We start from the raw sequence: 13,901 nt of genomic DNA on the forward strand, positions 1-13,901 counted from the left end.
TGCACTTTCCCAGGCTTGTCGAGCCTGGGAATTGAGGACAGAATACCACAAAGTGCTGGGAAAAGCTCAGAAAATGGTTCTACTAACCTAGGATGTAATTTTACAAAGACCTCCTCCTGCTCGTAGCTTTTGAGTTTTATTAACCTCATCAAATAATAGTAATTTTCTAATTCTACTGCAAAGTTTTCAAAAACCCTTATAAGAGAGCTAGAAATATAATGGTAATTAGCTTCCCTTCCAAACATCTCCTATAGTCTATTCCAAGCATACACGACAGAGAGAAACAGAACTGACAGCGAGTCCTGAGGAGCGTGGGTTCAAGAATTATCTTTGTTGTTACACAACCGAGTAACGCTCAGAAAAGAATGTAACTTCTCTGGGCTCCGGTCGCCTCATCTACAAAACAGGTAGAGAGATTGAGATTATTTAGTACTTTCAAAGCCTGGCTGAACAGAATAACCTGGCTAATTTTTAAAATCCTTAAAATGCCCAGGTTTCATCCCAGAACAGCGAGGAGACTCTCTGGGAGTGATTCTTGGCCACGGGCATCTGTAGCATCCCACTGGCCATTGAGATCCTCCAAGCAGAGAACCACTCCAGTGTCTTTGGCGACCAAAGGTCTGCGATGTCACGCTGTACTTCCGATGTGATGACACACCGACATACTGTTTTTGAGCAGATACAGTGCCCACATGGCCCACAACATTTTCATAAAGATTCTCTTTCCTTCAACTGAACCTTCTATCAAACTCCAGCACGTTCTGCCTCACATTATGTTCAGACCATCATGGCATTTTGAAGACCCAAGTGCCTCACCCTGGGCTTTCTTGAAGGTAAAAATGATATATATAATATTTTTTTTAAATAATAAGGGTCGAAATTAATCTGCCCTCTAGGAGTTTTTTGCCCACTTCGCTAAAAATCATCTCAACTTTCAAACACTCTTGTCAGGAACCGGGATCAAAGACATTAAATTAGTTGATCTGTTCCCTTCAATCCTAGTGAGTATTCAACCATGCCTTCCCCATCTGAACACTGACATTCTTTAACAAACAGTAGTTGCTGATTTTTCCCTTTGTCCAAACTGCATGCCCGTTTGTTGGGGAGGGCAAGAAGTAAGGAAGGCCCAGGTTGGCACAAAACCACCATCCTGACCGATAAAGCCAGACATCTGACCTGTTGTCAGCTCCACCCCTTGGTCTAGACAGGAGAATCAGAATAATTCAAGGCCAGGTATTCAAAGTGGACAAAATGCTCACTGTCTCTGAATAGCAGGGACCTCGCTTGCTAAATATTTGGTAGTACAAAAAAAAAAAAAAAGACAGAAAGAAAGAAAACTGGTCCTTGTTTGGCTGATCAGACTCTGAAAGAAAGGTTTTTCCTCGTAGTGTCTGTTATGAGACTGTGGAGGACATGTGAGACCTAATCTCAGGGCTGGCTTTGTAGTCACACTGTTCAGAAAGGCAGTACTTAGAGATACTTGCTGTCTTGAAATCCTTAACAACTTTATCCTTGAATCTGTGTTTTGTACATGAAATCTGATGAGATGGTACAGCATGTCCAGAGGGCTTGGGGCCTCAGCTCNTCTGGAGCATGCAATTTGGTAGGATGTGGCTTGGTGCCAAGAAGAGAAAGGAGTGAGGATCCGTCACTCACTGCCAGCTACGAGGGTGTCTCTTGCCTGGGTCACAATTTCTTGGCAAAGCGAGAGAGATGCTGGATCCATTGCTACTGCACTTTCCCAGGCTTGTCGAGCCTGGGAATTGAGGACAGAATACCACAAAGTGCTGGGAAAAGCTCAGAAAATGGTTCTACTAACCTAGGATGTAATTTTACAAAGACCTCCTCCTGCTCGTAGCTTTTGAGTTTTATTAACCTCATCAAATAATAGTAATTTTCTAATTCTACTGCAAAGTTTTCAAAAACCCTTATAAGAGAGCTAGAAATATAATGGTAATTAGCTTCCCTTCCAAACATCTCCTATAGTCTATTCCAAGCATACACGACAGAGAGAAACAGAACTGACAGCGAGTCCTGAGGAGCGTGGGTTCAAGAATTATCTTTGTTGTTACACAACCGAGTAACGCTCAGAAAAGAATGTAACTTCTCTGGGCTCCGGTCGCCTCATCTACAAAACAGGTAGAAAGATTGAGATTATTTAGTACTTTCGAAGCCTGGCTGAACAGAATAACCTGGCTAATTTTTAAAATCCTTAAAATGCCCAGGTTTCATCCCAGAACAGCGAGGAGACTCTCTGGGAGTGATTCTTGGCCACGGGCATCTGTAGCATCCCACTGGCCATTGAGATCCTCCAAGCAGAGAACCACTCCAGTGTCTTTGGCGACCAAAGGTCTGCGATGTCNTGAGATCCTCCAAGCAGAGAACCACTCCAGTGTCTTTGGCGACCAAAGGTCTGCGATGTCACGCTGTACTTCCGATGTGATGACACACCGACATACTGTTTTTGAGCAGATACAGTGCCCACATGGCCCACAACATTTTCATAAAGATTCTCTTTCCTTCAACTGAACCTTCTACCAAACTCCAGCACGTTCTGCCTCACATTATGTTCAGACCATCATGGCATTTTGAAGACCCAAGTGCCTCACCCTGGGCTTTCTTGAAGGTAAAAATGATATATATAATATTTTTTTTAAATAATAAGGGTCGAAATTAATCTGCCCTCTAGGAGTTTTTTGCCCACTTCGCTAAAAATCATCTCAACTTTCAAACACTCTTGTCAGGAACCGGGATCAAAGACATTAAATTAGTTGATCTGTTCCCTTCAATCCTAGTGAGTATTCAACCATGCCTTCCCCATCTGAACACTGACATTCTTTAACAAACAGTAGTTGCTGATTTTTCCCTTTGTCCAAACTGCATGCCCGTTTGTTGGGGAGGGCAAGAAGTAAGGAAGGCCCAGGTTGGCACAAAACCACCATCCTGACCGATAAAGCCAGACATCTGACCTGTTGTCAGCTCCACCCCTTGGTCTAGACAGGAGAATCAGAATAATTCAAGGCCAGGTATTCAAAGTGGACAAAATGCTCACTGTCTCTGAATAGCAGGGACCTCGCTTGCTAAATATTTGGTAGTACAAAAAAAAAAAAAAAGACAGAAAGAAAGAAAACTGGTCCTTGTTTGGCTGATCAGACTCTGAAAGAAAGGTTTTTCCTCGTAGTGTCTGTTATGAGACTGTGGAGGACATGTGAGACCTAATCTCAGGGCTGGCTTTGTAGTCACACTGTTCAGAAAGGCAGTACTTAGAGATACTTGCTGTCTTGAAATCCTTAACAACTTTATCCTTGAATCTGTGTTTTGTACATGAAATCTGATGAGATGGTACAGCATGTCCAGAGGGCTTGGGGCCTCAGCTCACATGGGGTCCACGGTCCCACATCCCACCCCCTCCTGCTGCCTCCCTGGGACAGGGGATCTCAGCCACCCGCTCCCACCTCTGGTGTTCCGGCCAGTGCAGCCTCCACACCCCAGTCTCGCCTGGGGCAATAACGGGGTTTGTGATCCATCATCACCCTCCATCCCTGGCTGGAACCTAAGTGCAGGAGGGGGGAGGGGCAGGGTTGGTGTATTCCCTGTAGCATTTCGGGACAGAGCAAGAAAGTAGCTGTCTCTGCCTTAGGCTGGCTGCATTGCAGTGTGTTTCATTGGTGACTTGGTGGAAATTCTCCCCCACACCAGATACCTAGTATGTCCCACTACGGAGACAACCATTCCCTAGATTGTTGCCTGTCTACTGTGAGTTGGGGTTGTCAGCTGTGGGAACAGGGAATGGCTTTCCCTGCCCCAGCTGGGGGCCTACTGGGATCTACTAATCATGTAGCTGACCCTTCGTAACCTGATGGTCAACAGATTATTCTAGGTTTCCTAGAGCTACGTGGGGCTGGGAAGGGCTATCGAAGTTCGATGTCATATGTATTCACACTTCCAGAGCAGGCTGAAAGATTTGCCTCTTCAAGTTTTTCCTCGGCTGCTAAATGTCATAATATACATATATCATATATCACCCGTGTGACGTGGGTACAAAGCTTGCGGGCACCAAACTCCCTGCGATGTCACTTGGGTATACCACTCCACCATGATCATTGCCTACTAAGCCACTTCCTCATCTGTGGCACTCTTTTGGGGGGGGGGTTGCACACTTCACTCTCAACATTATCATAGTCTCATCTCCAATGAAGAACTTTGGCCCTTCGTGGATCCATTTCTATCCCTTTGCTTTTTCTTTTTTCTTTTCTTCTTTCCTTTCCTTTCTTTCCCTTTTCTTTCTTTCTTTCTTTCTTTCTTTCTTTCTTTCTTTCTTTCTTTCTTTCTTTTTTTTTTTCTTTTTTTGCAGCACTTTTCTTAAAGGATGAACTTACATGACTTTTAATTAATGCATGGTTCCAGAGGATCCCCAGTGTATATGGTTCAATCCCATCTTGTGAATGGGAATTGTGCGGAGCCGGGGACTTTAATGACTTTGTGTAGGGCAATACATCCCTTGGGCGGTGGATTGAGGGTATTGCCAAATTTCCATAGCCCTTGGTTCTGTACAGGCCAAGACTAACTACGCCCCCTGCTCGTGCCACTTTATTCCCCAGACCTTACTGAGGGCTGCACATAGCATTCTCTTCTTCCCAATACACTGCTCAAAATTGTTTTTACGCTAATGTAGAACTCAGTATTGATTTTCTTAGGGAAAAACTATGAGAATATCTCAGTCAGCCACTCGTGGTGAAGAAAATCCTGCAGCAGTGGGGGAGGAAAGGGGAGGAGAGAAGAAAGAGGGGAGAGAGGTGGCTTTTTTGCACATTTTTAGTCTGTGACTAGTGTGAAGTGACTTCCCTTGCATTTTTCAGTATGCTTCTCTAAGCAGAATTTCCTCTCCACACTTGGAAACCTTCGCCGTGTGCCTTAAAGCAGCCACCTCCAACTGCTCCACCCTCAACTAACCCTCTCTGTTACAAGCAGGCTTGTTGAAATACAGCATTTCTAGAATCTCCTGGAAAAAAATCCGTCGGCCAAGTAGGGAGAGGTTCATGATGAAAGCTGAAATTTAGAAGCAACAGCTCTTAGAGGTAAAATTTGTATTATTTCCTAAAGCCTCCGTCCCAAGCAAAACGCTTTTCTTACGGAGCTCTTCTACTGAGCACGTTATTGAACACAGCTGTTGGAGCAAAAGCACTCACTTTAGGAGGCAAGATCTCTGTTAGAACAGACTGGGATGATCTTTTCTACCTTGAATTGAAAGAAATGCTAGTTTCTAATAGAACAAAACAGAAACCTAAAGGTAAGTTTTTCTTCTTCTTTTTCTTTTTTACCAAAGGAAACAGAAAAACATGCCCTAAGGGATGAGACCCAGAGAGTAACATAATAAACAGTGGCTCACTACAGAAAGCCACTTGTTATTATTAATGGTAACAGTAGTCACTGCGTCCGATAATCATACTAATTATTCAAAAAATCCTGGGAGGAAGCTTTTCTTTCCCCCATTCTATAGAGGAGAGTGGAGATGCACAGGGCCAAGGTCATCAGAGCCTCTTGCCCAGCCTGGATCTGGCAGAGGTGGGATTAAATCCAAAGGCTCAATCTCCAGCTCTTCATCTCTCCTTTGCAGGACTTGAGAGAGAATTTGGGAAGCAACTGAATGGGTTTCTGATTACCATGGCTTTGTTGGAATGGCCACCACCTTGGAACTCAATGGTCCCAAAAGCATCCGTCGGACTGAGTTGAGTGTGCTTGCTGATGGACCACTTCTCGGACTGGATGTCATTTCGGGAGAGGCGACTTTCATTTTTCTCATTCTGAAGAACGGAGATACTGGGAGTGAGGCCCACATGCTGGCCGATCAGACGCCCACAGCAACACCTGCAACAGAAGAGGTCAAAGTGAATCCCTTGTATCTGCCGTTATTGGAACATCCACTTAAGGCAACCTGCCAGAGAGATGGACACACCATAGCGAACCAGTCAGCTCTCGGGCAGAACCCCACAAAGTGGCTCTATCAGGCAAACAGTGAACTCAGGATTCACTTGACATACAAATGGTCTTTTCTGCCCCTCCTCATTTTCCTTTAGCTGGATAAGCTATCACATGCCTCCTGGCCTTCTCCACCCACCCCTTTCAGACTTGCCATATTGTTCGGGATCGGAACCTGCGGGGGTAAAAAAAAAGCCCTATCGATTTTTCTACTTCTTACTCCTCCCATCCATCAAATCTTGCATGAAAGCCGCTATGCAGCTTTGAGGGAAGAATATTAGCATGCACATTTAAATAAGGACTCTCACTCATACATGAGTCACAACCTGACTTGTCTTTCCCCAATTGACATTCACTGTCAAATATCCAATTCTGAGAATAAAAACCTACAGCTTAAGAGTTCCCAAAGAAACGACAAATATTATTCACAAGATATTCGAAAACAAAAGTCCCTCCTCACATCATGAAAATGTCCTTCATACTTTTCCACTATTGCTATTATAACAATTGGTAATAATACCAATACATTTCCTTCATATTTTACTTGTACCACTATTATAACTATTAATAATAATACTGATACATAGTTATCAGTTATTAAATACAAATGATGTTGCATTCATTTTATGAGTAAAATATTGCAGTTCTGAAGGTCAGGACATTTGCTCAAGGTTACACAGCTGGTCTATATGATTCTACAGTCTGTACTGTAAATTGCTTGGTTATGTTGCCTTTTCATAAAGGCATTTCCAGACATTCATATGTTACCACATCCCAAATGCGTCCGTTCTACCTTATATGCTGTTAATCTTTAAGGCAAATTCAGGGAGGGAAGGAGGATCCTAAAGGTAAGGTAAGTAGGATACTAAAAATGTGCTTAGACAGGAATCTGAAGGTCAGCAGTCTAATTAGTAATCTGCTAGGAGTCTTTTATTTAAAAAGCTCTTTTTCATTATAGCAGAGGATGTTGGTACAAACTAAGCATTTTGATCAAATGCTTAAAAGGGAAAATCAGTAACCATACTAAAAATACACATAACCCACTTACAGACAGTGATTAATTCCTTCCGAATGGGGTATCTGTTATTTTGTACAGTCTCTTAAAGAATTAACTGTAGGCATGGCATATTATGGGGTGTATACATGTAAGATTGCTTCAGAGATGCCCAGCAAAGATTAAAAAAAAAAAAAAAAGGATCTTTGACATTGGTTCCCTTGCAATGGAGAATGATTACCATTGTAGTTTTGTTCCCGTAATTGCTACGCTGTGTTCTCACTTCATTATAGAAACAGCAAGATTACCTATGGGGGTCTTTGGTGCTGGGTATGATGTGAACACATTCTCTCTTATAAAATGCTCTTTCTATCCAGGATTTCTGAGCCTGAAAAAAAAAAAGAGGAAAGGTGAACATAACCTTCAAGTATTTTTGCCTAGGAAGCAAAATTCATAATCATGTAATAGGCTGGTATCTCATAAACTGAATTGAAATTGTGGTTACCTCACACATAAATGCTGCATGTAACAAAACCAGTTGCTGCTAGAACCCGTTGATTAGTTAATGTTATAATATTGAGTCAAAGAAAATGACCATAATAAAAAAAATGTTAGTGATAGAACCATATACGAATTCTTAATGACTTCTGAAGGCAGAAAAACAATTCTATTCACAGAGAAAATGAGAAACGCAGAGCAGTATGTGTATATCCCTGTACATAGCAAATATTCAGTGGTGGGAGGAAATATATGTAAACGAGTATTAAGTTCTCATGGCTCACACTTCCATTTGATTTTCCTTGTAGAAAGAAAGAGAAACTGGGACGCCTGGGTGGCTCAGTCCATTGAGCTTCCAGCTCTTGATTTTGACTCAGTTCATGATCTCAGGGTCATGAGATCAAGCCCCATGTTGGGCTCTGCACTTGTTGAGGAATCTGCTCGAGATTCCCTCCATCCCCCTCCCTCTGCCCCTCCCCCCACCTCTCTAAAAGGAAAAAAAAAAGAGAAATGGTAAGAGAATTACACAACTCAAGAGCTCTAATCCATCATGATGCTTTTTCTAAAATCCTAATTAGCAGTGCTTAAACACAGAAGGAAAAAAAGGAAATGGAAGCATAAGGAAGATAAATGTGCTTGTATCACAGTCCAGAAACTTCACAGGTAATGCTTTTGGAAGGAAAGAAGATAGCACTTTTTCTTTCCCTTTCTTTTCTTTTTTAATTCCACATGTCTTTAAGCATGGGAAACACAGCTTCATAGAATGGGCATTGTTGGGACTGTCCACCAGGAAGTCTGGCCACTGAGACTGGGTTCCCAGAAGGATAAAGGAAGCTCCAGCAAATTGTACCATCTTTGTTCCAAAGTACAGTGTCCATCCCGCAGCCCTTCACCCTTTTCTTTACCAGCTTTTGAAAAAGTAGAGGAGTCTCCCATGAGATCCCATAAGCTACTCGGAAGATTCCTTTTCTAAGTATTTAAGACAGAAGTTGTTACAGCATCCTGTAAAGTTATTTCCATATGGTATCATCTTTTCTGTAACACAGTATCAGGATTAAATTTATACTCTTGAAATATACAGGGCCAAAGGGCAATATAGTGGTTTACTTGGCCTCAGGGACCAGTGTTAACTGTTAGAAGCCCCCATATGTTGGTCGTAATTGATACTGACTCTGCCAAGGACCCAAACATCTATATAAACTGTGTGAAGGTCTGGTTTGCTCTCAACCCTTAGTCTCCCATCCCTTTCTCCTCTCTCATGATGGAGTCTACACAAGCAGGCAGCACGGAAGGCAGTAGTTATCTCATGTGACAAAGTACATTGTAAAAGCAGCAATGTGGGGGATGCTGGCCTTTTTCAGTGTTTATGCACTGTCCACATGAAGGGGAGCACCCCGCCTGCCTCCGAGATCCCTGGATCCAGGTGGCCCTCTGCACCCTTAAACCACAAAGATAGCATTTGCAGTTCTGTTTGTCAGCTGGGCATGAAGAAAGCCCCAGTGTCTATTCACAAGATTTTTCTTCTCAAATATATAGGAAAAGCTAGTGGTTGCATTTTTGCAGCAGAAATGAGCTGAGCAGCGTAGATAACCAGGTTTTATCTTTGTGAAAAGCCTGTAAGTTAAACTATTCATAGGCTGTGATTTTTCCTAGACACTGAACACTTTCATTGATAACATCTCTTGGCAGAAAGACGGTAAAAATATTCCTCACTGGACATCTGAAACCAACTTTCCCTACACGTCGCGGAGCAGGAAAGGGAGAATGCACTTTCCTTTCTTCTTTATGGCCCACTTTGGCTAGAATTCAGAAGGATCTTTCGGAGAAGCATCTGCAAATTTTGGGGAGTGCCAACCAATACTCCCCGAGAGAAAGAGGGCACGGCAGTATCATGGATAGAGGGCGAGGTTTGCCATTAGAAAAAGTGGCATGAGTGGGACTCTATGCCATGGACAAAGTCACATAAATTTTGTGGTCCTCATTTTTTCTCATCTATAAAATGGGCACAGTAATAATAGCCGACACACCAACTTGGTATCATTATTATTTGGGTACCATGTTTCACTTCAAGAAAAGGGACCAGTGCTGGGTTGGTTCTGGTACTAAAAGTTCAGATGCAAGTTGAGATAAGAGCACTATGAACCTGCTGTAACAGACCTGGCCTAGTTTGATTTCTCTTTGCGTTGGGGATGATAGGCTCTGAGAAGGCCTAGCTGGCCACTAAAAATGGTGTATAGAAAAGTTATTTAACTTCCCTGAGTCTTTTCTATTAACATGAGGATAATCATAACCACCTCGGAACATTGTTGTATTTACCAAAGCACATGATTCAGGGAGAGCACCTGGAACTCAGTAGGCGCTCAATATTTAACATTTACAAAGGGCTCCTCATGTGCCTGGAAATATGCCATATATGTTATTATCTTCATGGATCCTCATAAGGACCCCACAAGGGAAGTACTACTATTATATCCATTTTACCATTGAAGAAATTGAGGCAGAGAGATGCAGCAAGTACATTTTGAAGCCAGAGTTTGAACTTGTGCAGTGTGACTAGAGTTCACACTCTTACCCACTCTGTTAAACTGACTTTCCAAATTATATATTATTGATACTAAATACCCTTGATCTGGCCAGTGCCATCTGGGTATGCCTGGGAGTGTCTTGGTTTTTGGACAGAGTTGGACTCCTAGAGGCATGTCTTAGACCCAGTTCATACTTGCATGTTTCCCTCCTCTTTCCCCCTGTCTGTCCCTACATGTAGAGTAATACATACTCTGCTATGCTTTTTACCTCTCTCATTAGGATAAAGGATTGGGATGGGACATTAGGAAGACACTGTAATAGGAGCAAGAAGTAAAAGGAGGCAGATCATTATAAGAGCTCTATAAAGAAATATGATTCCTTCAACAGATGACTGGATTAAGAAGATGTGGTCCATATATACAATGGAATATTACTCAGCCATCAGAAAGAACAATTACCCAACATTTGCAGCAACATGAACAGGACTGGAGGAGATTATGCTAAGTGAAATAAGTCAAGCAGAGAAAGACAATTATCATATGGTTTCACTCATTTATGGAACATAAGAAATAGCAGGAAGATCGGTAGGAGAAGGAAGGGAAGAATGAAGGGGGGGTAAGCAGAAGGGGGAACGAACCATGAGAGACTATGGACTCTGGGAAACAACTGAGGGCTTCAGAGGGGAGGGGGGTGGGGGATTGGGATAGGCCGGTGATGGGTAGTAAGGACGGCACATATTGCATGGAGCACTGGGTGTTGCATGCAAACAATGAATCATGGAACACTACATCAAAAACTAAGGATATACTGTATGGTGACTAACATAACATAATAAAACATTATTATAAAAAAAAAAAAGAAATGTGATTCCAACAGGATTCCCAACTTGAGAATCTGGGGAACCATGACAGATGAATTAGACTTTCCAAGGACACCTTGATTATTTGTCTCACTCATGGATTCCAGTTTTGACCTGGAAGGCTCTGGAAGTTTTACTCAGAATTACTACATAGAGAGATCGCCAACACGTTAGTTTTTAAAAATGAAGTAACTTGACTTGTTTCAGTTTAGCAACTTAATTACCTTCTTGAAGGTGAAAATCCTACCTCACTGTTAGTGAAAGGGATGAAGATCAATTTCTATTTCTTATTACCAGTAGATTAACCATTTCCCTTGCAAAGGCATGGAAAATTGGGAGGGGGTGGGGAAGGAATGTAACATAAAAAAAAAATCTTTCCAACATTCGTAATTAAACTGAATTCTCTCTGTTTTTGAGAAGAAAAGTATAATATACAATAGAAAAAGTGCATGTATAACACATGAATTAGAAATCCTACAAAATACCGTGCAAATTGATTATGCTCTACTGTGGGTTTTGCTGTATTGTGCTTTTATTCAGGTCTTCAGCGTGGGTAGATATTAGATTTCAAAATTATTTTCTTGAAGAGGGCAAATTTGATGTATAATCATGGTTTAACTTGTTCCCTAAACTAATTCCCTTTTCTTTTGTCCAACGGCTTTGAACTGCTCTGCGTGAGCTGCATCCTTGGCTTTAATATCCAAGTTAGTTAGCTCAGAACGGCTATCCTTGTTGTTAGAGAGCATGAAATAGTTTTGACATGCCGTGCTTCTTACTGACCCTTTAGTTCTCTTCTAATGCAAAACTTCAATGGACGGAATGCCCTAAAATCTTTTCTTTTTAAATATGCTTCGGAAGTCTCGTGTACTCTTAGAAAAGATGGCTTCCATCAGACCTTAGAAAATCACTGTGTACATTCTTTTCTAAAGGTAAAACAGCCACATCACCATGACTGAGTTCATGAAGAGCTTATTTTCTTTCTTGCCTTTCTGCATTATCAGTCATGTGTGATGTGTAATAGGGAAGTGGTTTCAAAGGCTAATAATTAAAGGACATCGTATTGAAAACAAAAATGAGGACATTCACATTTTGAACAAAGTAAAATAATTTACCCTCAAAGAATAAAGTACTAATTTTGCAAGTAAAATGTACAGTCAACAAAGGATACAAATGATAGAAATAAACAAAATCTGTACATATTGCCTCTAAAAGGAAAAAAAAAACTAGGTTATTTCATTTAGGTCAGGTTTCACTTCTTTGTCACCAAGGTTCTGCTACAAACATTAGTTCCCCCAATTACTCTGATGCTTCATACTTCTGACTCCCCACCAGCGACAGCACCAAGAACTTCTCTAGGCAGAAATGATTTACAAGTACATATATCAACTCTGTACTAAATCTGTCTCCAGAACGTCTTGGGAAGTGCTACTGCAATCCACCTTTTAGGAATGTAACTTAACAAAACAACAACAATCCAGACCACTAATCACAAGATTAGAGACAGAAAAAAAAGAATCCACTAAATCTATAGAACAATCCGAGCGAAATTTCACCATGTTCCTTATTCTGAGACTCTCCTGTTTCCAATGCACGCTCTGTCCTAATCAGAACAAAACAGCAAAGAGCCAAAGGTACTGAATGCCTGTGTTCCTTTTGGACTCTAGCCTTCCTTCAGCATCAACCTGGGCATTCCTGTGGTCTTCCTCTAGGTCTCCCAGATCTACTTTTGGGAGGTTGAGCAAGAAGAAAACGAGCCAAAATCATTTTACCTGAGCACTGACTCTGGGTGGTGGGAAAGGCAGTCCCACGAGCAGCTCCTGTTGCTTTCAGTTTGCTGTGTGTGGGGCTGGTCATCCCGTTAATAATGCTCTTATGACCGCCCACTGGAAAAAAAGCCACTTGCCCAGCTCTTCCCCCAAGAGACGTTTCAAGTAAGCAACGAACTTGGGCAGATTAGCCCCTTGGAATGTGCTGCTTTGGGATTAGCCTAAGAATCCCATGGACATTCCCTTGCAGCCCTCAAACCCTGCTTGATTGGAACATCTAATCTGACGCCAGAAGAAAAACAAATCCCCGGAGAGATCGGATTTAACTGGCACAAGTCCTTACAGGCTCTCCCCCCTTTCCTTTTTCCATTTTCAGAGAGGCTTCTCAGAGTGTGATAAGGTGTTCTGAGTTCTGAAAAGTTCAACTTGGGAAAGCAAACCCTTCTAAGGAAACAGTGTATTAATGTTCCGAGTGGTTCGAACACACAAGGGGCATTGTTCCTTCCTCCCCAGAGAATGGATTCTTTAAAGAGGAACTGTTAACAACTCTGCATGTTTCAGAAAGAATAGTTTGGTCCTGGAACATGAGCCCAAGCAGAATAAAGTTGGACTTTGCCAGTGGCTTTCCACAACTTCTAAAATGTCAATAAATGATAAAACTTGTCTGATTGCACGTCTCATCCTTGGCCCCTCCCTTGCAATTGCAAACGTGTGATCAGAAACCTACACTCTCCCATTTTCGGTTCCCCGTGAAAAAGAGACGAGCGGTGAGCATTCCAGGATACGGACGCAGACTGAAAGCAGTCACACCAGGGTGACTTTTGACCTGCGGTGGCCCAACGGTGAGCTTCTGGCTCATGCAGAAAGGGCTCTTTCAAACATCACCCGTGGGTGAATCTTTCAGATAACAGTCCTTTTTACCTACGTAAGTGAACGAATTGGGAGAGAAAAGAGCTCCAATTTCAACAAGAATGCTTTGTAAAAAGTAAATATATAAGCATTCCATCTCCAAAGGACTGCTCTCTCCCCACAGACAGAAGTCAGAGCAGAAAGGGGGTATTTATGGTCAACAACCCGGGCTGTAAATCTGTGAGGGCAGTGCCACTTTGATCCTCTTCGTTTTTCCTGAAAATACCCAGTAGGTGTTACACGAACGCTCACGGGGAGTCATAGTGTGAACTGGAGGACTGATCCCAAACTTCGATGGAATCCTTTGCCTTCTCCTTGCCTCTGTGTTGTTTCCAAGACTGATCTCCTTCAAACTCTGATCGGTCATATA

The 13,901-nt window shown here is 42.2% G+C and overlaps 1 protein-coding gene across 17 annotated transcripts in view; it reads right to left on the reverse strand.

The window, feature by feature from the left end:
- TRPM3 (transient receptor potential cation channel subfamily M member 3) overlaps positions 1–13,901 on the reverse strand; it is a 774,831-nt gene that overhangs the window by 244,326 nt on the left and 516,604 nt on the right. For 16 of the 17 annotated variants that reach the window (XM_034646697.1, XM_034646707.1, XM_034646703.1 and 13 more), the window contains exons 2-3: positions 7,282–7,361; positions 5,664–5,868 (exon numbers count right to left, since the gene is read on the reverse strand). In XM_034646697.1, coding sequence (XP_034502588.1) covers positions 5,664–5,868; positions 7,282–7,361 — 285 coding nt within the window. Of the gene's footprint in view, positions 1–5,663; positions 5,869–7,281; positions 7,362–12,625; positions 12,680–13,901 lie in introns of those variants that run through there. The other variant, XM_034646711.1, reaches the window with a different exon arrangement.

Source organism: Ailuropoda melanoleuca, chromosome 17 (genome assembly GCF_002007445.2).
Source record: "Ailuropoda melanoleuca isolate Jingjing chromosome 17, ASM200744v2, whole genome shotgun sequence".
Classification (NCBI taxonomy): domain Eukaryota; kingdom Metazoa; phylum Chordata; class Mammalia; order Carnivora; family Ursidae; genus Ailuropoda; species Ailuropoda melanoleuca.